The following is a 25,714-nucleotide window of genomic DNA, read 5'->3' as shown; positions in this document are numbered from 1 at the left end:
TCAAGGCATTTAAACTAACCTCAACTTTATTCTAGTCTCTTAAACTATAATATTTTTGTGACGAATGAATGATTGGAACCTGTGGGATTATAATGCAGCAGCCTACAGCCCAGGAGGGGTGTGGTCAGGTTGATTTTTAAGGGGTCCTTGAACACACTCTGTTTATCATCTGCTCCAAGAGTCCTCTCCTCATACAAAGAACATGTTTCATAGTCAACATAAGTAATAAAAGAACACATGGCTTTAATGACTTCTACCAGCGGATGTCACTAGTCTGGCTGCAGATCAGAGGAACCAATACCTGTGACACTAAAGGCTACAAATCACAGCATTTCTTTGGGATTCAATGGCCCCTGTCACAACTTTATACGATTCCCTTTCACCCTCAAAACCTTGACAGCACTAGTTTTGTCCCCATTTGCCACAGGAGACAGCGGACAAGCTCCTGTGACCTAAGTCTGAGGTCAGTAGCAGAAACAGGGTCACCCGACTCCAAAGCTTGGGTCCCGGTGCAGGTCACATCCTGTGGCTTTATGTCCCCACCCGGCACTGCCATCCCCAGGGCAGCGCACAAAGCTTGTTCACACAGCTTACGAAATTTCCTCCTAAAGTCCACGCATCTGCAATGTTTAGAGAATACAGCCCTGCGGGATGGCTGTAAACCGAGACGCTGATGGGAGAAAAGTCTCCGTCAAAAGTGAAAACGTTTCCTTCGGTCTTACCCATGGCCCTCCCACACAAGAGGTGCCTGAGCCAACATTTTTAAATGCACTTGATTTCAAACTAACTAAAGGAAATTTAAATGACAGAAACAGAAACTGACAATAGGAAGGAAAAGAGATAATCAGGGTCTGACCAAGTGAGGACAGAGGCGAAAGGGCAAGCGCTTGGCAGCCTGAGGCAGACACTGCAGGGTGCCGGGTGGCTCCTGCTGGGGGACACTTCCCAATGGCTGGGCCCTACATCAAGGCTGGCCGCTGTCTCCACAGGAGATTATAGAAACCCTACTGCCGGGGTCATGACACTCAGTGGGTGCAGCGCTAGGAAACAGGGAGTCAGAACTCATTTCTACACCGCAACCTTGGGCAGTCTGCATGTGGGATAAATCCATAGTTTTGATATTCGTTTCTTGGATGCTGGTTGGTATATTTACCTTTATTCTCAGAAATGTAATCATTTCCCTCCAAAATCAGAGGTTGTGTTGTGAAAATTCCATTCAAGGTTTGAATGGGCTAAGAACCTCTCCTTCCCAGTTAAATAAACAAAAGTACATTCCAAACGATTGCCTAAAGTTGGCGCGCCGGGGCCAGGGTGCACTGGGGAGAAGCCCACCGACTTAGAAGTTCAGTGCATCAGATGGAGGCCAGCCAGAGAGCAAGCCAGCCCAGTCACCTTCCCACGACCCAGTACCGGCTTCCTAGTGGGGAGAGGTGACCGCGTCAGCTAGTGAGCAGACAGTCCAGTTCTCCCGGAACTGACCAGGGCGACGCAAGAGGCCAGCCAGGGAGAGACATTCACTCCAGTCCTGGAACTTTTCTCGACTGTCTTCCTCTGGGACAGAGTGCTGGTGTGCCTGCCTCCACTCACAGTGAACCACACTGAATCACCATGACAGAGACCTTCCAGAGCTCAGTGTCCCCAGCTGCCCAGCTGCAGTGTCTTCTGGGACCTGGCACATGCCCACGAGGTGGGGGCCAGGGCACCACAGCAAATAGGAGCCAACTGCTGTGCTGGGCTGCAGTGATACCCTTAGTCTCTGAGCCAGGAATCTCATGTCTTGAGCCAGCATCCCTCAGGCAGTAACGGGCTGACCTGCCACCTTGTACATCAGGTAGAGTCCCAGACCGTGATCAACACCCTCCCAGAGTTTCTTTACACAAATGCAAGGAAACGCACACAAGAGGTACAGCCGTTACATCATTGCCCTGCCACTTGGCTTTTTTCACGCAACGGTTTATTTTCCCTGCTGCTGGACACAGGCCCTGAGGAGGTGTGCTGTTACAAACACTACTGTGCCACATGGCTGTGTGCCCACATCGTTTTCACACACGGCTTATGAACAGGTCACATAAATTGCCAGAAACAGAACTGCTGAGTCAAAGGGTACATGCATTTGTGAGTTTGTCATTCAAATGCACTCTATCCATAAATATTCCTGCCCCTGCTCATAAGGGCAGAGGCTACCCCACAGCCTTTCCAACTGTACATTAATAAACTTTTAGATGTTGACCAACCTGATGGGTGAAAAACTGCGTCTCATTGTATTTTGAACGTCATACTCTTTAAATCAGTGAGACTGTTTTTCCATATATTTAGGAACACTTTTTATTTACTTTCTGTGAAATGTTTTTATATAGCCTTTCACATTATTCTATTGGGATTTTTTTTCTAAAAGTTCTTTATATATTAGATACAAATTGTTTGTGACACAAATTGTATTTTTCCCGTTTTCAGTTGTCTTTTTACTGACTTTAGAATGTTTTTCTGTTGAGAATTATTTTATGCATTTGAATCTAGCGATTTTTACTACTTTGAGACTTTTAATTATAATTAGAAAGGTCTTTCACCTGCCAGATTTGTGAAGAGATTATCCCATGTGTTCTTCTAGCACATTGACATCTTTTTAGATTTTTTTTATTTTTAAGTAATCTCCACACCCAACATGAGGTTTGAGCTCATGATCCCAAGATCAAGAGTCACACATTCTACCGAGTGAACCAGCCACGCACCCCCTCATGATCCCAAGATCAAGAGTCACACATTCTACCGAGTGAACCAGCCACGCACCCCCACGTCTTCCTTTTCCTAATAACCGAAGGCCACAGTTTACATTCTTGGTGTTGTACGTTCTGTGGGTCTGGACTAATGTGTAACAGCATGGATCCACCATTACAGTGTCACACTGACTAGTCTCACTGCCCTAAGAACCCTCTCCACGTGTCCCGTCTCTTCACCCCACACTCCCCCCGGCCCTGTAATCATTGACCCCTTTCTGTCTCATACTTTCGCCTCTCCTGGAGCGTCATGTAGCTGCAGTCACACAGTGTGGAGCCCTAGGAAGGGAGTTGGCGTCCTTCACTTGGTAATAAGCATGCCAGTTTCCTCCATGTCTCTTCATGATTTGAGAGCTCATTTCTTTTTAGTGCCAAATACTATTCTATTGTCTGGACGGGCCGCATCACCCGAACACTGTTCCACTGCCTGGGCGGACCACATCACCTACTAACAGAGAACATCTTGGTTGCTTCCAAGTTTGGGAGATTATGAATAAAGCTGCTGGAAACACCCATGTGTAGGTCTTCATTTTTTTGCACCTAAACCTTTGATCTGCCTGGAATTGGTCCTGGTGCATGGTGTAAGGTGAAGATACAATTTTATTTCTCAGATGGCTCTTCAGTTACTAGACAGCACTAATGGAATAGTGGCCCTTTGCCCCCGCGGTTTGAGATGCTATCACTGTATCCTACACCAACTTCCTGCATGACTTTGGGTCCATTTCTGGACTCTGCTCTGTTCCCCTTGTGGGACTTCATGCATCAGAACCATAGCAAGTTGTTACTGAGTCCTTGTAATCTGCTTGGGATCTCCCAGCTTTGTGTGCTACTGTTGGTATTCTTTCCCAGAATTTCCTGGGTTTCCTACCAGAATCAACTTGCGTGGCTCAAATATAAATGACAGGACAAAACTATACTTTTCAACCCAATTTTCTTTGTCAGAAACAAAGCCCTAGTGCTGTTCCCGTCGGAACCATGTTAACCTCATCAATCACTTTAGAGAGGCTTCATGACGTCAGATCTTCCTGTCTGAGTATGTGGGACATCCACTTGTTCACGCTTTGTTGGTGTCTTGCGGGGGGAAGGGTAATGTTTTATTGGTTATTCGTCTTGATCATTTCTTGTTAAACTTATTCCTGTTATCTTGTTTGCTGCTGTAAACAGAGCGGTTTGTCCCTTACAGTCTCTTACCCGCTGTTGTGTGTACAGATGAAAGCTATTGATTTCTGTATATTACCTTGCACCCTATCCCCTTTCTGACTCTCTATTTCTAGCTGTATTCCAATTGGATTCTCCAGAGATTTCCACATATAAATCATAGCACGTTCAATAGCAACACTCTTACTTCTCCGTTCCAATTACTGTATCTCCAATTTCCTTCTCTTCTTGTGCTGGCTAATAACTTCAGCAAATGTTAAATAAGGAAGTTACCATGGGCATTCTTGCGGTATTCCTGGGCTCAGTGGACACCCCTCTAGTGTTTCCCCAGCAAGCATGACGCTGGGGGAGGGTGCATGTGCATATCCCTCTCTACCATGTATGTGAATATACCTGTCTCTACGTGTGTCTACACCTCTTTCTATATATTATATATGTGTGTGTGCCTGTGTGTATACCTCTGCCTACATATGTCTGTGTATGTGTGTACATCTCTCTATAACATGCATTTGTGTCTACATCCAACTCTCTATAACATTGTGCATGTGTATATATCTCTCTATATAACATATATACCTCTATAACATCTGTGTCTGTATACACATCTCTCTATAACGTGTGAGTATATCTAAATCTTTATAACGTGTATGTGTGTGTATATACTTATGTAATATATACATACACATACGTGTAAAATCACATTTAAAAATCCACCTATTTTTTATTGAGTTTTTACCGAAAGTAGTTGTTGGATTTTGTAGATGCCTTTTCAGTATCTGTAATTATAATCGTATTTTTGAATTGCATTTTGATTGAACCCATTTTTGCATTTCTGGAATAAACCACCCTTGTAGTAATTACTGTATTACTCTTTTCCTCCAATGCTTGGCGGTTAGAATTTTCAATACCTATAACCGAGGCTACCTGGAGTTTTCCTTCTGCACGTTCTCAGTCAGGTGGATAGATCAGTAACAGGCATTTCATGACCAAAATCATTTGAAGCCTTTCCTTGTCTTCATACGCTCTGGAACACTTTAAATAGCCTTGAAATTGTCTGCTACTTGAAGTTTGGTACAATTCTCCCACAAAACTAACTGGGCTTGGTGCTTTGCGGGCAGGGGCCTCTGACCACTTCTGTTCGTTCTGTATAACTCAGTATGGTTGTGTCTTCTATGTCCATGCCTCATGTCGCCCTTCAGAGTAACAGTCACCACAACAGGGGCCACAGCTCAGCACCTGTGTCCCAGAGCACATGGCCTCTGTGGCACCTACAAGTTCCAGAGTTTTCTGTCAGATCAGCTGGAGACTAGACTCACGTGAAACCTTCTCTTTGCCTGGCTTCTTCCCTCACCCTCTCTGTTTCCATAACTGCCTTCTAAGAGCCTCCGAGAGAACTCAATGAATCACTGCCTGGGAAGCCCAGGCCCCGGCCGGCTTGTAGAGACCCCAAGCACAGAGTTCTCTCCCTTCCCCTCCCCCTGATGACATTCTGTGTGCAGATTTTCATGATATTTATCATAATGCCTTATATTGTAGACATTTCTGTGTCTGAATCATCTCCCCAAATTCATGATAAATCCTTTGAAGAGTAGGACTGTGGCATGCGGCATGGAATGGCACACAGGAGGTGAAAAAGCAAATAGTGTGTCTCTAGGGGCACATAACTACACTGAATAAGGCAGAGCCCGGAGTCCAGAGAAGTGAGGATTAATGAAGGGTGAAGGGACAGCAGTTTCTGTTTCTACAGCTCCAACTTCCACAGAATCAAGAGAGGAGAATCAGACCGGCCCTCAAGAGAAATGGGGACAAGTCCCAAACCGTCCTCCGTTGCTAAGCTATCGGGCACGTGCACAGATATCTGAAGGTGGAAAAACTAAGGAAACCATTGTAAACGTTACTTTCCATTACTCTAAATACCTGCTTTAATTAAGCTGGGATCTGCAAAGCCATTTCTCCGTCAAGCTGGCTCATCCACAACAGGCTCCACCGGATAACCACCTTTGCTAGAATTCGGCTCCCTGGCAGCTGGCCAGCCTTATCCCCTGGGACGAGGGCCTATTTATTGATCGATGACTCTCGGGTGCCCCCCAAGCGAGTGCCAGGATGCTGCAGGCAGTGGAATGGGAGCAGCTGATCTGGGGGCTGCTTTCAAACATTTCACCAGTCCTGGGGAAGAAACCACAGGGGGTTAATCGGATCCTATGTTCCCTCTTCTCAGAGCAGCGCAGCTGACTGTGTGACCAGAACAAAAGAAGTGAGCATCCAATTGTTTCCTGAGATGTCCACAAAGCCACATCTCACATGGAGGGGGCCAGCGAGGGCCAGCCTGGCCAGGGCACTGGGCAGTCTGGGGCCACAGAAATGGAGACGGAGGAAGGAAGGAAGGAAGGAAGGAAGGAAGGAAGGAAGGAAGGAGTAGAATGGACGGACACGCAGAAACACTGCTGCATCCCATCCATCCATCAGGCAGTCTCGCCTTAACACACAGAGGGCCCCCTGGCCCCCTCCCCCACTGCACACACAGAGGGCCAGTCTCCTGACCGCAGGGGGATGTGTGGTGCTCCCCCACTCCACATCTTTCCTTCTTTTTTCCTCTCCTGTTTTATTTCAAAAGAACGACCCACACTTACGGGGCAGGCACGGGCAGATGTCATCTGGGCTTGAGAACTAAGTTCTGAGGGACTCAACAGAGCAATACCACCATCTGCTAACCTGTCGGGTATCTGCTGACCACACGCAGCACAGAATTCAGGACCCCACAAGGTGCAGGTGGGGTCCTTTTTTTTGCTTAACAGGTGCATCTGGCTTATGGTTTCCTGATACCATCTTCCCATGCAGCACCTGGAAATCAGATTTGTTACTAACTCAGGAAAACTGACTGGATTGTCCCAGGTGACCCATCCAATTATGCGGACTCTCCGGGGAGACCCTTCTTGAAATATTTTGTGGCAATTCTGACTCCTGAAGGAATCCACCATCTACATGAAGAGAAAATATGGCTACATTCGTGGACCCATAAGCCCACTAGGTCAGTGCATTGAGCAGCCGAGCTTCACCGAACCAGGAATACCCACTGTGTGACCTACTGAAGGGGAGGCACAAGCCACCTGCGTGGGGCCAGCAGCTGGCTCCCCCCCCCCACCTCCAAGCCCCCATGATGGGGGAGTGGACACCCCAGGCCCGTTTGGACTAAAGGCGCAGCTTCAGTACAAGGGAGGAAGTCACAACATTTATTACTCACAGATCTCAGCAGCCTAGGTGCAGGGGGCACAGGGGACACAGGGGTATAGAGTGTGCCGGGGGCACAGGGGTACCGGGGTGCAGGGGGAACGGGGTGGGGGGTACAGAGAGAGCAGGGGGCACAGGGGGTGCAGGGGGTACAGAGGGTACAGGGAGCCAGGGGGTGCAGGGGGCACAGCCACAGGAGACACAGAGAGCGGGTACCAGCACCGCTTACTCACAGGGTCACTCACTTCCACTCCGAGCGTTTCCTTAAAAAGGGCCCCGGAACAGCCCGACGGGGAGCGTAGGGGGCGAATCGGGAGCGGGATCCGGCTGTGCAGTCAGGACCACAAACTCGGCCTGTGGTCTTCCAGGGCCCCCTTAAATGCAGGTGACCCACCACTTGTGAAAACGGGAGTTTGGGGTTCGTTCTTAAGGTTTCTTTGGCTTTGTTCCCCGTTCTTGCAGAGAATGCCCTTTTCCTTGGACTGTGGTCACAGCGAGCACTGTCCTGAGACGGTTAAATCAAGGAGCCTCCACCGTGGGAATGACCCATCCGCTCCCGGCCTCAGGAGGCCCCCGCAGGCCCCTCACCTGCGCAGGGACGGGGGAGGGGGAGGGGGTGGCGGGGAGACGGTGCCGGGGCCCCTCGGGACCCCCGCCAGCCCCTCACCCGCGCAGGGACGGGGGGGGGGGGGGGGGGGGGGAACAGAGCTTCACATACACTCCCCCCCGCCACGGAGTTCCTGTCTGTGCTGCGGCTCTGGTGGCGCCCAAACAGGACACTCACCATTTGCACGCCGTCTGTGACCGCGGCCGCGCGCATTGCCCTCAGGTCCCGCGGCCTCCACGTGGCTCCTGAACCGCGGCGGTGAAGCGAGGCCGCGCTGGTGGGGGATGGGGCGGCTCCCACTTCTGTGCCGGGCCGCAGAGGGGGCGGCCCCACCACACACCCCAGGCCCCCGGCCCTGAAATGCAATTGTCACCGGGGCCTCGGGGCCCAGGGCGCCGGGCCTGTGACGCAGGCACGTGCCCGCCCCGCAGGCCCGGTCGGTCGCGGCGGCCCCACGCGGGGAGCCGGGGCAGACGGTAGCTCTCGGGGTCAGCGTGCGCGGGTGCGTCGTCCGCCCCGCCCCCGCCTGGCTCCCGGCGCCACCCCCCACCCCCGCCCCCGTGCTCGACACGCCCCCAGCAGCCAATCCCAGCCCGCGCGCGGCGGGGCGCGCGGGGCGGGTTTCCGGGCGGGCGTCAGCCGGGGCCTCTGGGCGCGGCCAGGCCACGTGCTCCGGGCCCGGCCCTCGAAGCGACGCGTCGCGGCCGCCCGAGCGCCAGCGGGCCGCCAGACCTCCCGGCCGGTGTCCGTCACACCCGCCTCCGCGGGGCGCTACTCGCGAGAGTGGGCAGCCCCTCCGCGTGCGTCCGGAATCGGCAGGGGCACGCTCGGGCGCCCCCGCGGGTCTCGAGCCGGGCAGTAAGGAGTTCTCGGGACGGAGCTTTCTGCTGGCCGTCCCGTCCCCGAGCCGGGTGGGCCCGAGACCCCAGGCACCTGTCGTTAAGTGCGGCCCCCGTACCCGGCCCGCGGTGTGGTGCCCGCTCATACGGGGCTTCCAGGCTGGGGCCGCCAGGGTCCCGTGAGGGGAGGGCGGCCTCGCTCCCGCACGGGGGTCCGACGGGAGGGGTGTGATGGGGGATCTGACGGGGGGGTCTGATGGAGGCCTGACGAGGGGCGCATCTGACGGAGGTCTGACTGGGGTCTGATGGGGGGTCTGACGGGAAGGGGGGTTCTGACAGGAGTCTGACGGGGGTCTGACGGGGGTTCTGGTGGGGTCCGATGGGGGGTCTGACGGGAAGGGGGGTTCTGACAGGAGTCTGACAGGGTCTGATGGGGGTCCTGACGGGGGTCTGACGGGGGTTCTCATGGGGTCTGATGGGGGTCCTGACGGGGTTCTGACAGGAGCCTGACGGGGGTCTGACGGGGGTTCTGGTGGGGTCCGATGGGGGGTCTGACGGGAAGGGGGGTTCTGACAGGAGTCTGACAGGGTCTGATGGGGGTTCTGACGGGTTCTGACAGGAGCCTGACGGGGGTCTGACGGGGGTTCTCATGGGGTCCGATGGGGGGTCTGACGGGAAGAGGGGTTCTGACAGGAGTCTGACAGGGTCTGATGGGGGTCCTGACGGGGGTTCTCATGGGGTCTGATGGGGGTCCTGACGGGGTTCTGACAGGAGCCTGACGGGGGGTCTGACGGGGGTTCTGGTGGGGTCCGATGAGGGGTCTGACGGGAAGGGGGGTTCTGACAGGAGTCTGACAGGGTCTGATGGGGGTCCTGACGGGGGTCTGACGGGGGTTCTCATGGGGTCTGATGGGGGTCCTGACGGGGTTCTGACAGGAGCCTGACGGGGGTCTGACGGGGGTTCTGGTGGGGTCCGATGGGGGGTCTGACGGGAAGGGGGGTTCTGACAGGAGTCTGACAGGGTCTGATGGGGGTCCTGACGGGGGTCTGACGGGGGTTCTCATGGGGTCTGATGGGGGTCCTGACGGGGTTCTGACAGGAGCCTGACGGGGGTCTGACGGGGGTTCTGGTGGGGTCCGATGGGGGGTCTGATGGGAAGGGGGGTTCTGACAGGAGTCTGACAGGGTCTGATGGGGGTCCTGACGGGGGTCTGACGGGGGTTCTCATGGGGTCTGATGGGGGTCCTGATGGGGTTCTGACAGGAGCCTGACGGGGGTCTGACGGGGGTTCTGGTGGGGTCCGATGGGGGGTCTGACGGGAAGGGGGGTTCTGACAGGAGTCTGACGGGGGTCTGGGGGGGTTGGTCCGACGGGAGGTCCGACAGGGGGAATCTGAGGGGGGGTTCTGACAGGGGCCTGAGAGATGGGGATTCTGACGGGCGTCTGATGGGGGATCTGACGGACGGGGTCTGATGGGGGTCTGATGCCCTCTCTGTCCCCCAGGCTTGGACGTCAGGCAGGCACAGGTCATCGTCCTGTCCTCGGGCACCAAGTGCATCAGCGGCGAGCACATCAATGACCAGGGGCTGGTGGTCAACGACTGCCACGCGGAGATCGTGGCCCGGAGGGCGCTGGTCCACTTCCTGTATGCACAGCTGGAGCTACACCTCAGGTAAGCAGCAGCCCCAGGGACGGGCCTGTGTGGACAGCCGTCTGCCCACAGCACATTGGGACCCAGACGGTGCGTCCGCTGAGCGCTGGCCAGGCTGAAATGCCAGGCCTCCTTCTCCTCCGGCCTCCCTCCTGGGGCACCTGCTCGCCCACGGGTGGCTGCAGCAGATGGTCTGCAGGGTGCACGTGCCCTGCCTGCCCACACGTACAAACACGCCAGGTAACAGACTTATCCCCCCACTAATGGGGACTGTTCAGGCCCAAGCGGCCACCACAAAACACCACAAGCTCCCAATCACTCGCAGCTCTCGCTGGACGTCCAGGGTTCAAGGGGCAGCAGGTCTGGTGTCTGATGAGACGCTGCATCCTGGGTCACAGGCAGTGTCTTCTCCTGTGTCCTCCTCATGTGGGGAAGGGGCGAGGGGGCGCCCTGGGGTCTCCTTCATAAGGACACTAATCCCATCATGGGGGCCCCACCTCATGGCCTCCTCCCCTCCCAGAGGCCCCACGTGCTGACACTGACATCCTGGGGTGCAGGACTCCAGCATATTAAGTTGGGGGACACGAACGTCCAGCCTCTAGCAAGGTGGTCGCCCAAGGGCAGTGTCTCCACACGACTACAGCACCCCACAAACCCAGCCACAGGCATCTGGAGTGGTGCCCTCTTGAGGCCGGACACATGGCTGGGGGCACAGAACAGAACTGCTGTCCCTGGGTCCCCCTTCCCCATTTCACTGCCACCTGCTCTAGACGCAGTAGGCAGAGGGCAACAAGAAAGACACGGGGAAATAAGACACAAAATAAGATGCAAAGGCATCGGCCCAATGGGCGCCTTTCCTGTTGGTTCATAATGAGTGACGAGGACCCTCTCTCTGACCCTAGCAAGCGGCGGGAGGACTCAGAGCACTCGATATTCGAACGGTCCAAGGACGGCGGCTACCGGCTGCGGGACAACGTGCTGTTCCATCTCTACGTGAGCACGTCCCCCTGCGGAGATGCCAGGCTGCACTCACCCTACGAGATCACGGCCGACCGTAAGACACAGCCCCCTCCCCTCCACCGGCCCCCGGGCCAGGCCTTCTGTGCTGAGCATGCTCACTCGTGTGGCCTGGCTGCCCCCTCAGCCTCCAAACCCTCCTGTGAATCGCCCACATCACTGAGAGCAAGGTGGCTTGAAAAGCTAAAATTAGCTATTTAATTGCTATGGTTCTCTGCCTCATTTCAGTTGATCAGCGGCCCCTGCCCCGCTCTGCACAAGAGAGGGGAGGAGATGGGGAGAGAATTACGCAGAGAAAGAGCAGGTCCAGGTGGCTTTGCTCACCTGTGTTTGCAGCTTTGCAGAGAATAACGCTGAGCATGTTTATTTATGTGTAACTAAGCCAGCAGTGGGTGTCGCCCCGGGTAGCAAACCCCGGTGTGAGTGCTGGGCAGGACCTGCCCTCTTGAGCATTTGGTCAGAGCAGATGTGGACAGATGGGGTCCACCCAACAGAGGGGACGCTGTGTTCTGCAGTGCGGGGACACAGCCGGCCTCTCCTGTGTGGGTCTGATGACATCAGCATCTCGGGAAGAGTGTTCAGCTGCTGCAGAGTGCCAGTAAATTCTCTTCCTGATATTATTCGTGCGTGCAACATGTACCGTGCGTGCATGCACCCCCACACATGCACACACATGCACATGCACACACAGACCCCTCCCAAAAGCAGCACCAGGCAGACCGTCTGAGGCAGGCAGTGAAATTAGACGCGTATATTGTGAGGTATCTGCTCCCAGTAAAGACGCTGACTCATCCTGGGAAATCTTCAGTTGAGGTGCAGCAGACGAGACACACGTAGAGAAGGTTTATTTTTGGCTTCTGATTTCCCACACGGAAGGCTGCGTTTGTGTTCTAATTGCCAGTGGAAGGACAGAGAAGCACTTTCTGAATGCCCAGGCTTTGCTGAGATAAAGCAGGTGCAGAGGAAGAGCACTTTTGAGAAACCCTACGTGTACTGAACTTAACCTAGTTCTCTAACACGGATTGCAGCCTGTCCAAAAAGATCCATTCCCCTTTCCTCCAGATTTGCTCCAAGACCCTCACTCTCCCCTGTGGAGAGTGGTCGGGGAGATCCCCATAGTGTGGCTCTGAGTAACAGTGTCACCCCTCTCTTCCCCCACGGTTGCTGGAACCCAACAGCACAGCTGGGGTGGATTAGAAACAACAGGCATTGGCTGCCCACAATCTGGGGACGGGGAGTGCAGGACCCAGTGTCTGGGGGAGCCGCTGTATCCTCACGTGGGTGGGGAGGTACGGGGGCTCTGCAGGGGCTCCCTCCCAAGGGCAGTGATCAATCACATCAGGGGGGCCCCTCATGGCCTCATCACCCCCAGAGGCCCCTCCTCTTGACTCCATCCCCTTGGGGCTGGGGCTTCAACACAAGAGTTGGTCTAAGTTGTGTGTCCAACACAAACGTCCAGCCCAGAGCCACACCCTATGGAAAGCAAATGCAACTGAGAGTCAGGATAAGGGAGCTCCCTAAATATAGGGGCCTTTTGGGGAGCTTCCCCGGGAGCTGGCAGGTGACAGCAGGCACCCCCCCCCCCCAGGGGTAGAGCAGGGACCCTTCACTGTCACACATCCCAGAGAAAGGAGGAGAAACAACATGGAACAGATTCATTTTTCCTGGAGGGTTCATCAAGCTGCATCTCCAGGAGACCGGCTTCCTGTATAAAACTGTGAACTGTGCTCCATTAGACAGCTGCTTAGAACTGTCTTTCCATTTGCTCCCAAAAGTCTGGCGTCATGAAGACCCAGGAGCCCTGAGGTCTGGGAGGAGAGGTCTGGCAGAATGTTCAGGGCCGGCCCTAATTTACCCTCTTCCTCCTGAGGCCGGCATGGCCAAGTGGAGACAGCCTGAGACCCACTGTGTCCCCCTGCCTCTCTGAGCGCAGCACCCACCACGGCCTCCCAGCTCCCCCCCCCCCCCCCGCCCCGGTTCCAACTTGCAAAGCCAGTGGTTCAGAAAAACAAACAAATACATCCTCAGATGCACCCTAGGGCTCATTTCCTGACACAGATGTCTTTTATTTCGTGGTGCTTTTAGAAGTGGCAGGTGCTGCTAGGAAGAAAATAGAGCATCTTCCTCACATTTTTACCGCAGATATGCCAGGCAGGAACGAGCTGCTGCTGGGGCTTATTTTTAAAAAAAATTTTTTAACGTTTATTTATTTGTGAGAGAGAGAGACAGAGCACGAGTGGGGCAGGGGCAGAGAGAGAGGGAGACACAGAATCTAAAGCAGGCTCCAGGCTCTGAGCTGTCAGCACAGAGCTCGACGCAGGGCTCAAACTCATGAACTGTGAGATCATGACCTGAGCCAAAGTTGGACACTCAACCACCTAAGCCACCTAGGTGCAGGGGTTATTTAGACCGCAGCCTCTGGCACTTCCTCCCCAGGACCACCGAGGAGGGGCTCTCGGCAAGTCTGGACTCAGACTCCCAGCCAGAGCACACATCACCTCCCTGCACTCTCAGCAAAGCCAGCACTGGCTCCTGACAACCCTGCATGGAAGGGCTTCCCAGGGAACCTGCAGCCATTGCCCAGTGCATGCCTTTGCTTCAGAAGGAGGGCGCACAGGGGAGATGTGGGCAACTGGGCCTCTGCTCTCAGGGGCTCTTGCCAGGGAGCCAGTGGGGACAAGTCCCTGCAGGATGTGCAGGCCTGTGGGGCCATCCACTCCCAGAAGTCAGCGCCTCTACCTCCAACAGGTAACCCTGGAGAATCCAGCCCGGCTCCATGTTCCTAAACGGAGCTCTGGAATCACAGCCCCAAAGGTGCATGGACACAGATGCGCTGGGTCCACCCGTACCCAGGAGCCCCAGCGCTGGAGCTGAGACCTCCCCAGGCCCTCCACACCTTCCCCACCTGCTGCCCACCACATCCCCGCATTTGTCCTCAGCCTCCTCTGCTCGGCAGGAAGCAACAGTGCTCCAGGCTCTCCTCCCCCCCACACACGCACAAGACACATGCGCACACACAGGGACACCCATGTGAACACACACATCTCGACAGGTGTGTGATGCATCAGGAGCTGTAATCACACCTGAATCACATACTGAGTCTAAGAGAAAGTTCTGGACACAGCTGCTGACATCGTTCCCCTTCGTCTAAAGAGTGCAGTATGGCAAGGAAGTTCTGTAGAGAGGTCTGGACAGCCAGTAAGCCAGTGTCACATGCCACAAGGCCCGGCAGAGAACCGAATCTGACCTGGTGTTTCCAAGAACAAGTGCCACAGAGCGATGGTGGCCATCCACCACGATGCCTGGCCCTGTTGTCTCAGGGGCTCTAATGGGTCCATGACTCCCTGACCCTGTCCATGTCTCAGACAACACTGAGCCCTGTGCTGTGAAGCAGCCTCACCTCCCTCAGACGCCTGCAGCTCAAAAAATTCTAAATTCCCCAGTTTTATTTTTTTCCTCAAAAATATTCATCTAGATAGATCGTAATTCTTCCTTCCTAGAGTCTTTAAAAGTGAAATCAAAACCAATCGGTCTGAAATGTTTGCGAGGCGTGTTGCCTGCCAGGAGGCGAGCTGTTTCCAAACCCAGCTTCTCTATCGGGATCACCTGGGGAGTCTCACAAATGTGGCTTCCTGCCACCACTCTTCCTAAGATTCTGGTGTATTCAGGGTAGAGTGGGGAACTTTTAAAACCTCCCAGTGTTCTGAGAATCTGACATGTTTCCAGCAACAGGACTCAAAATCCCCTAGCGGCCTCCTGCCCAGATTGGGTCTGCATGCAAAAGGGGTCTCCCAGAGTCTCTGCAGGGGCCAGGCTGGCGTGGAGGGCAGGTGGACAAGGCTCTTACCAGTAGGGATGAGCCTATGCTATGACGGTCATTGGTCTTGGCGACCCAGAGCAACTCCATTCATTCCCCAAGGCCAGAGCCACAAGGGTGATGTCATGTCCTGAATGGCTGTGGGCAGAGCTGGGCTGGCCCCAGCTGGCTGTGAGGGGAGCCTCCATAGACAAGATCCAGGGCCCTTCACTGCGGCTGAGCAAGCACCATCCTCCTGACTCACCAACATCATTAATGCAAATGCCTTTCATGGTGCATCTTTTAAATAACCTGGGAAACTCAGTTCTTACTGCCATTTTCCAAGATTTAACCGCGTAAATTCTCCCCTCCATCTTCCCCCAAATGCTATGACAAAGGGCATGACTGCATCATATCTCACAAGCACGTACTAAATGCCAGTATGTTCTAAGCCTGCTCCATTGGTTGTACCTAGGGGAGTTCAAGAGATTAGACCAAAATCACATACAAAGTCTGGAAGTCTAAAGCACTTTCCTGAAAGCCCTATCTTCAGGTTTCTGCCCACTGAGTCACAGACGTGTGCAACATATGACAATATCGGTGCACCATAGAAAAAACACATTCAGATGACCTCATAACTGACCACCATCACGATCACCACTGTGTCACATAAGACAAAGGACACCCACATGACTACACGATGGATGATGCAGACACTATTATAGTAAATACTGGATCTCACCGTAGGTGTACCTTCTGGGATACATACACCTTTTAAAGATGATTTAGAAATTAAAAGTTTATCTGTTGCTTAGAAATACTGTTTTCCATTCCTACTCCTTTCTCCCCCATTTCTGGCTCTCTTTCTGCCAACGGCGTTGCAGCAGCCATGTCTTGCTCTTTAGACACAGCTGTGCTCCCTAGGTGGGCTCCTTCAATTGCCACTGATCTCTGCTTTCTTTCCAGTCTCTCCTAAAAATTAAAAATTCACTTGAAAACCCTGTAAAGCATATGACAATCCTTACTTTATCTTGACATCCATCTTCACAGGTAAGGGCTCGAGATTGATAAATGCCATAATGAAGAGTCTGAGGACTTAGAGTACTAGCAGCAGATTAGAATATTCCTATAGATTTGGGGGTATCAGCATGCACAAGGCAGGCAGGGTCTCAACACTGCACACCCCCAGGGTCTCCCGGGTGCACTACACCACAGCCCATGCAGATCCAGTCCATGCAGCCTCTGGCTGGACTGCTGTTTTGTTCTGCTTCAAGTGCCAACTTTAGCTCTCTCTCCCCGCTCACAATAAGGCAAGAAAGAACTGGAGGAAGTGGGCTCACCAACACTCAGAGCACGCCCCGCCCCCAGGATGGATCATGCTCATCAGGGAGCATGCTGGGGAAGGCAGCCTGAGACACAGCACTTCCAAAAATAAACACTTTTCAGGAGTGCCTCATGCACCTGGCTCTTCAGGCAAAATTAATCCACCTGAGAACTTTGAGTTAACTCCTACAAACCAATTGCTGACTGAAGCCAGGACTCCCTGTTGTCAGGGCATTAACGGACCGTAAAGTCTACTGCATGGAAAGTCAGTTGTGCAGAAGCAGAGGGTAAGAATTTAGAAAAACCTTACAATATATCAGGCAACTTCCAAAGTCTGAAAAAGTACACAACAGTTGGAGCACCAAGAGAATGACAAGGACGCTATAATTAATACAAAGAGACGGGCAGAAAGTACCATATTCCCTGAGAAAATATCCCCATCATAGGGGGATATGACAAGCTCTATGACACTGTGGTAAACTGTGGGAACTGAGGTGTATTGGTCCTCCACTCTCCCAGTGCTGCCTGCCACAGGAAGTCGATGAGATAAGTAAGACCCCACCTGGGCAGTGTAAAGAGTCAGGTCAAAGCAAATGTTTGCTCGAGCGTCTTGAGTCATATGAATGATTCGATGTTCATTTTACCATCGTCACCATTACTGTCATCATCTCTGTCATTATATCATCTTCTACATCATCATCATCATGTCTCCTCATCACCATTACCATCGTCACCATCACCCTCATAATCACCACCATTGTCATCATCACCATCATCGACATCACCATCCTGACCACCATTATAATCACCATCATCATCATCACCACCATTATCCTCACATCCATCATCACCACGATCATCACCATTACCATCATCACCATCATCATCATCATCACCATCGTCACCATCGTCATCATCACCACTGTCACCATCACCATCATCCTCATCTCCATCATCACTATCACCATCATCACCACCATCATCATCATCACCACCGTTGTCATCATCGCCATCATCACTACCATCACCATCAACATCACCATCATCACCACTGTCACCATCACCATCACCCTCATCACCACCACCATCACCCTCATCTCCATCATCACTATCACCATCATCATCACCATCGTCATCACCACCATTGTCATCATCACCATCATCACTACCATCACCATCATCACCACTCACCACCACCATCACCATCATCACCATTTCCATCATCACTATCACCATCATCATCACCATTACCATCATTACCATATCCATCATCATCACCATCATCGTCATCATCATGACCACCAGCATCACCATTACCATCATCATCATCACCATCACTGTCATGATGATCATCACTATCACCACCAGAGTCATTGTCATCATCTGATTTCCTAGTGCCATTGAAAGCAACAGAGATTTGTACCCTCACTGTCATCATTGTGGGGCATCCCTGGCTTGCATACCCAGGGCTCAGTCTCTCATCTTGGTTCTTCCTTCTGTGGATGACTTACAGATCAGTCACAATTGGATCTCATCAAGTACCTCATTGGTGAGGATCAAAAAGCAATCTGAAACCTCTTAAAAGTTTACTTTCTTCAAGGAGTATAGCAATCTTTCTCCCTAAGACATGGGCTTGAGGTACAATGGAAATGTAGTCAAAGAACTTCAGTTCCTACAAACAATGATAAAATAGACTGGAAATTACTTTGAGATCTATAAAAGAAGGTGCCTATATAAATCCACATATTTTTTATTATTTTATGCCTTCAGTAATGATAAATAAGAGAGAAATCCTATTTCCAGGACTTCAAAACTTAAATAGAACATTTTTAAAGGAAGTATCTTTAGTATCCATGCATGTCACCATATGTATGTAAATGCTGGAATAACTGTGCTATATATCATTTGTATGCAAAGCAGTTAACCATTTCCATATCCCAATATAATCCAGACTTAATGTGCAGAACTTTTTTAAAGAAAGACAGGATAAAAACAATCTTCACCTTGTTCATGCTAGTTCTCCAAATAACCATGGACTATGGGGTGTGGCGTAGGTGTGTGTGTCTGTGTGTGTGTGTGTGGAGGGGGCTCCAGAAAGGAAAGGAGAATATGAAATGAAGGCATGAGGGACCCACAGGAACCAGTTCATAGGCTCCATCTCGTCCTCATAGAGACCCTGGGTGACAATGGACACCCTGTTGTACTGTCCATGCCCTGTCTCATCCACCCCCATAGCCCAGGAGGCAGGCACCATGATTCGCCCTAGTTTAAGATGCAATAATTATGTCACAGTGGTCGTGAGTAACTTTCCCAGAGTTAAGGAGCTAGGAAACGTAGGGCCTACAGAACACAGCCCTCAGGCCAGATCCCACCCACTTCCTTTCTGTATGGCCCGTGAATGAAGCATGGTTTTCACATTTTTAGATGGCTGAGAAAGGTGAAAAGAGAAATATCTCACAACAAATGAAAGTTATATGGAACTCAAATTTCAGCATCCATAAAGTGGAATGCAGCCACACTCATTCACTGACCTGTCTATGCTGTGGCAGCACAGTGAGTGGCTGGACAGAGGCCAAAAGGCCACAGAGCCTCTGATATTTACTGTCTGGCCCATTATACAAAGTCAGCTGACCTGGTCTAGAGGTGGCACTCTGGAGCCCAGCTCTGCACCAGTCACTGGCCCCCTCCACTGGGACACTTATCTGTGCTTCCCCAGACTAGCAGGTGTCTAGGGGGCCCCCCTCCTCCCACACCACTCCAGGTGGGGATTCACCCTCTGCACAAACAGGGTCCCAGCCTCTCACAGCTGCCTCTTACCTCCTAGTCAACAGCAGTAAGCACATCGTCAGGAAGCTCCGTGGACATCTACGCACCAAGATCGAGTCTGGGGAAGGGACCGTCCCCGTCCGGGGCCCCAGCACCGTACAGACATGGGATGGCGTCCTGCTGGGTGAGCAACTGGTCACCATGTCCTGCACAGACAAGATCGCCAGGTAACGGCCCCCTTGCTCACCTCCGCCCAGGTGGCTGCGGCCTGGCGAGGTCTGAGTGAGGGTGGAACAGGGAAGGTGTCCTGGGGGAGCAGGAAGCCTTATCCCTCTGCCTCTCTCACAGGCCACACTCTCAGCTGCATGTGTGTGCCCAAGCGAGGGCCTGGTTGCTGCAGGCTTCGGCCAGCAGGCACGCTCACAGAAACATGGGCTCAGGGCAGCATCACAGTGGTCCAGCTCCACCAGGCTGGCTCACGGAGCCATCGGGAAGCAGACAGAGCTTTCCAGGCCCACCTTTGCTGAGCACAGCCCTGGGAGCCACTCCCCACCCAAGCAGCCAGCCCACCTCACAGACCCCACAGCACTCCAGAAAGCTGGGCCTTCTTGCCTCCAGCATGTGCACCCTGCCATCAGATCTCCCTAAAGTGTGACAGACCTTCCAGAAAACGTGTCCACCCATGATGCCAGCTGGGTGGGAGTTCCCCCTCTGTGCCAGGAGAGAGGCTCTTTTTAGATGGAACATCAAAAGTCCCCCCTTGAAGGCTCTGGGCAGGGAGCCAGCAGGAGGAAGAGGGATTTACAAAGGGCATGCAGGTGCCCCTCAAAGGCACCTTGTCCTCAGGGAGAGCCCTCTTGCTCACGACCCCACCACCCTCTTCCTGTGCTCCCAGATGCCATCCCCACAGAGGAGCGTTCCTGTCACTTGGGTTTGGAAACCATCCCAGAGCACCTAGGGATGGCAGGGAGGGAACACTGCAGCAAGAGTTTGCCCCAAGACAGCCGTAAACTGTTCCAGAGCCACCCTGATGGTGACAGTAACAATGAGGTTATTGTTAAGAGTGCATCAAAACATCTCTTGGACACTTGGTTATGCTCATTAATCTATAATCTGTAAACTAAGTAAAAATAGTGAGTTCTATGTAGATGGGGTCTTGGAGCGAGCCCCACCCCACCCAGCCACATTGCTGTCCCCAAGGTCCTTGGCCTGGAAAGCCCTCGGGTTGGAACTCACCAGAGACAGGAGAGCAAGGTTAAGGGGTGGGGGTAATGTGGAGGCCCAAGGGAAGCCAGACCAGGTGCAAGCAATGGAGGACCACACCTAGAATGTGCCACCGCCATGGGGGGACCTGGAGGCAAGATGAGGGTGGCAGGGTGTCCCCACAGGGACCAGGGAAGGTGCACCCTCCCAGGTATGGTTCCCGGGAGGTGGACACCAGTGAGGCAGGACTGTCTGCCCATCGGTCGATCAGATGACACCTAGCACAGGGCTGGGCATGCCCACTGCTCCGCAGGTGTTTGCTGACTGGCCAGACGCCTGCTTTACCAGAAGATGCGGTGTGTCTCCTGGGAGGCCAAGAGAGGAGCTGTTGGGTGAGGCAAGAGCAAGGACAGGGCAGAGCGAGGGGAGGCCACTGTCTGTGGGCCGGGGACCCAGGCCTGCCCCAGGCCACTGCAGGCCCTGCACATGGCGCCCCTGCCTCCTCAGACTTCTCAGGCTGAGTGGCAAAGCCAAATTCTCCTGGGGAATTACCAAATAGCTGCAGGAAAAGTAGGGCCATTTACCTACCTCCCTGGCTGTGACTGTCAGGGCCAGCAGAGGCGACAGGACAGCCTAATGACAATAAATCAAAGCACTGATTTCTGCATCAAACGAACAGCCCAGACTCGTCAAGCAGCTCATCTTCCAGAAGAAAATGTATTCCTCCTTTGTAATAATCTCATCTATTCAAGAAGCAGGAAAAAAGGGGCAATTTTCACTCAACGGAAATCTTCTGGGTGCCTGAAGATCACATTGGGCTTCTAAATTAACTCTCTGACTCCCTGGAAGAATGAAGTGAATTAACACTGCAGAAGTGTGATTTCATGGTCTTTGGGACCTTAAACGTCAACCGACAGCAAATCAAACCCGGGATACAGAACGCACAGCAGGGCCGTTGTTCACAGGTGTGTCCACGGCGATGCACCTGCTCCAAAGCCAGGCTCCACTTTTTTTAATAACATCTGGAAAAACAAAAGCCCACTTGCATCCCCGCAAGGGGTTCACATGGTACCCTGGGTACACGTGTGGAGACACTGACCATCACAGCTCTAGGCAGCCTGGAAGGTCAGCTGTCTCTCCCTGAGCTGAGCCAGGAACTAATGGACACAGCCAGGTGGACCCCAGCCCCGCAGGCAGTCCCTCTCCATGCACTGAGCTCAGGTCCCTACATCTAGTAGCAGGGCCACTGAGGGGCACACAGAGCCCTCCCCTCACTCATTCATCTCTCCAAGCCCTCACCCACCTTCCTACTGCCCCCCAGCTCCCATTTTCTCTTCCTTTCTGGAGAGCCAGCTGTTAGCAGCACACCAGTGACATCAGAGTCATGCAGGACCTTACCAAGTTATGGACACTAGAAATGACACGTGTGTCCTCTCACTTGGGAGGACGTGAACACATCAGGACAGGAATCTAAACAGGCGCGTGTGTGCAGGCGGGAGACACAGGCCTGTCCCATCCCGTCTGGGACCCCAGTCCCAATGCTGCCCCTCATCACTCCTCTGGGGGCCAGAGCCTGCCTCCCTGGTGCCCCCTCTCATCCTCCCTCTGCTTCCCTAGCCCCGTCTCCCTCTCATTCATTCCCACATCTGCTGGCCTGACCATGGCTGCGCTGTCATCACACAGCTCATCCTTCTCACCAAGCAAACAAACCCCCCGCCAGCGCGGACACACTGCCTTCCTAACGCAGGCATCCTGGGAGAACCGTCCACAATCAGCCCCAGCCGGAGGCATCTGGCTTCAGTCTGCACCACGTGGGCGAGGTCGTCCCCACGGAGGCTGACAAGGGCACCACCCTCCCGTCCCTCATGTCACTAATGGGTCCCATGGGGCTGCCTGCTCTCCCTACCCTGGTCCACCCACCCCTTGAGCACTACATCACATTCACACTTGCAAGAGAAACAGAGAAGTGGACAGGTATAGGAGAAAGGGTGACGGAGGCAGTCCTGGCGTCTGAACCCCAGAGCCTGTGTGTGGGACGTTGTGAGGCAGACAGACCAGGAGCAGACGACCGGGCCGGCAGGGGCTGCCGAGGACAGTCATCAGTGAACACGCGGAAGCTCCTGGCTGTTGCTGCGGGAGAACAGCAGGAAAGACAGAGCCGTCTCGGACTTTCCAGCCACCCCCCCATCTGATGAGGCACCAAACCCTGAAGTTCTGTGCCTTCACGCGGCACAAACAGGTGCCTCCCATTGGCGGTCGGGAAATACTGCACCAACGTGACCTGTCTATGCCCAGAGCAGCCACAACGTCCAACGTGAAAAGTGTGGCTCGGGGGGCCCAATGGGAACCAGAAGCTAAGGGCCTGCTTCCTTCCAATGGCCCAGACGGCCTGTCAAATGCAGGGCTCCAGCCTCCGCTGACCCCTCAAACTGCCCACCGGCTGCCAACACTAACGGTTATTTGTGCTGCCCAGAGACTGTCAGGAAGGGTCACAGACAAGTAAGTCTAACTGCTGACTGTCATCCCAAGGGTGTGACCCCAAAGCTGCTTGGACCCACAAGCTGTGTCCAGACAGTAGTTCAGAAGTTTCTCCAATCGCAGGTGGAGTTGTAGTCGAGCAGCCATGAAACAGAAATAGTCGGCTGACTTAACCACCTATCACATGTGACTTTTCTGTATTTAGATAAAAATAAATGAATAAAATTGTATTTTTAATTAAGGTAGAGAAAGTGCATCCACCAGACAGATTTGCAAATCCCTTGATATCCGTGTGTAATGAACAGGGAGCCGCCTATGTCTAAAGACCTAAACAACCAGCACAGCAACATTAGTTCTCTCCTCCCAGAGATCAAAACCAATACACAGGAGTCACTTCTGGATCAATGCCATGTAAGCAATGTAAATTAAAGCACCATACATACCCTGAGTACGATTTCGTGACTAACAATTGACGTCATTTTACAACGTCAGCGGTAAGAGTGTAAACACGGATTTACAGCACAACATGTTATAGAAAGCTTGAAATTTTTACAGTGGTTTAAAATGAGCCATAAGATATTGTGAACACATTTCCTGGATTCCAGCCATTGGATAAGTGCTCACACTGCCTGTGTATTCTCTACGGCTTCCAGTTGGTCTTTTGTGTCCTCTGGCCTTGCCTGAAGACCACCCCCCACCTCACCCTGCCACAGCCCTGCAGCAGCAGCCACATCCTGGGCGAGCAAGATGACCGAGTGCCCCTGTTCCCCACGAGGACAAGAGCCTCACTACAGAGAAGGTCAATCCCCCCAAGGCCAGCAATATGACTCTCTTCCACAAGCCCTCTAGGATTCTCTGGAAATCACATAACTAATTCTGCCCATTACAAGAGGGGCTCAGCCCTCCTCAGAGATGGGAGCTCCTGTGTACATCCCTCTGTCCACAGGCAACTTTTCTACCCTTCAAGACGATTCAGGGCTCACTCGGCCTGGTCCCCCATCGACCTGAAACACCACCACCACCACCCCCCAAGGATCTGAGGCTCAGTGACAGGCAGAACCCCGCCTATGTCACCTAGAGATCTCCCACCCGCCTCTGAGCAGCAAGAACAACGCTGGTTATACATCAGTACTTGTTGGCCTCAAAGGACCATTTTTCACCTGGGAAGAGTCTTGTCTCATGGAAGTGGCCTGTTTTATGCCTCGTCCCCCCAGCAGACGCTACATATAAGGGAGTGAGTAGAAATCATGTGCACCCCTGGGCCCCCCGCCGGGGTTGTGGAACACACAGTGTGGCAGGTGCCCACGGATGTAATGCTCATGTAGCCATCTCGAGACAGAAAGGGGCTGTGGACGGTGCTGCTGGCTCACCGAGACTGCCCAGCAGCAATGAACCGAGTCCAGCCCTGTGAGGGGATGATGGGCTCAGAAGCACAGACTTCCTACCACTAGATATGCAGGCTGGGGTCCCCTCCCTGTCGATTGCCCTGCGCTGCAGAGGGGAGAACATGGGAGGGTGGCCAGCGCCTGGCCAGGAGCCAGGTGGCCTGTGCCCAGCCAGGTTTCCTGCATCTCAGGGGCAGGGGTGTCACAGCCAGGAGGGCAGGGCTTCTGTGGCCTGGGACAGTGGAGGGGCGGCACCCAGCCACGCCTGTAGAGTGAAACCACACAAGCTGAGCAGCTGGCAAGGCTCTGGGCCCAGGATGCAGAGAGAGTGGACAAAGGCCACAGCTACAGATGGAAACCTCATACGGTTTCTCTCAGTAAGTCCAGTGCTCAAGCAACCGTCCAAGGTGAAACAGGGCAGCTGCTGGTATGGTGATGTCATTCCATTAAACTCCTGTCCAAAGGCAGGGGACCCGGGACCTGAGAAGCGTGTGTGCCCGAGTTAACACAGCTAACCACATCTCCTCTCCTGAAGGCTTCATTCTGGACACAGGTGGGTCCCTTGCCTGATGGAGCTCATGCTCAGCTCCTTCTGGAAGTAAGGCCTGGGGTATCCTGCGCAGTGGTGGGAGGCACCTGATGGACCCCTACCCCAAGCCCAAAAGACAAACACTGCAAATCAGAGTATTGCTGCCCTTTTGATGGGAAAAGACACCCCAGAACCTTGAAATATGGAGATACAGACTAATTTTTTTCCCTTAAAACATAATTTTGACATTGAACATGCACAAAACGAAAGGTGGTTTATTTTGCTGGGAACAAAGTCATCAGAATCACTAGGAAAATTCTTGGGTCATCAAAGTCTTTTGAAAATGAAATAATTTCTTCTTTGTAGATTCTGTAGAAATGGCATAAATGCTATCTTGATAAAAGTGGTCCCAGTACTCCAGACCGGGGGCGGGGGGGGGGGGGGGGTCAATCCCGTGTGGATGACCTGGCTTTGCACGGAAAACCAAACCAAACCACAAAGTTCCCGGCTGGAGGCGGCCCCCAGATGGGGGCAACTGAGCAGAATCAAGACCAAGCAGTCACACCCCCTACTGCCGAGGAAGAGCTCAGAGCAAGCCCAACCACGCGGAGAGGCTTCCCCTCCATGACAAAGTCAAACCCAATGAAGAGACAGGAGAACAAGGTGGAAAGCAGAGAAGAAACCACTGGTGATACCCCAGCAGACCCAGAAGATAGCCGCAAGCTTCTGCTCTGTTACCCAGAGCCTCCTGCCTCTGCTCACAGTTCCTGCTGTGCACAGGTGGACAGACGGCCATCCCTTATCCCGTGTGCAGGCCTGGCTGCGGCAGATGGCTGGCCATCCCTTATCCACCCTGTGCTCATGGCGCCCTGCAGTCTGTCTCAGAGCAATCCATCCATCAGCATGCTCTCGTCACTGGTCATCTGGGATGCTCCCACCTGACTGCTACTGGGAAGAATGTT

General features: G+C 53.2%; 1 protein-coding gene across 2 annotated transcripts in view; it reads left to right on the top strand.

Moving 5' to 3' along the window:
- ADARB2 (adenosine deaminase RNA specific B2 (inactive)) overlaps positions 1-25,714 on the top strand; it is a 420,157-nt gene that overhangs the window by 368,888 nt on the left and 25,555 nt on the right. For both annotated transcript variants that reach the window (XR_013556993.2, XM_078450500.2), the window contains exons 5-7: positions 10,108-10,276; positions 11,158-11,309; positions 19,216-19,384. Coding sequence is in view for 1 of the 2 variants with exons in the window: in XM_078450500.2 (XP_078306626.1) it covers positions 10,108-10,276; positions 11,158-11,309; positions 19,216-19,384 (490 nt within the window). In the remaining variant the exon portion in view is untranslated. The remainder of the gene's footprint in view (positions 1-10,107; positions 10,277-11,157; positions 11,310-19,215; positions 19,385-25,714) is intronic.

Source organism: Panthera onca, chromosome B4 (genome assembly GCF_046562875.1).
Source record: "Panthera onca isolate mPanOnc1 chromosome B4, mPanOnc1 haplotype 2, whole genome shotgun sequence".
NCBI classification, from domain to species: domain Eukaryota; kingdom Metazoa; phylum Chordata; class Mammalia; order Carnivora; family Felidae; genus Panthera; species Panthera onca.
Note: the sequence above shows the minus strand (reverse complement) of the source record. Positions and strands in the feature narration are given on the sequence as shown.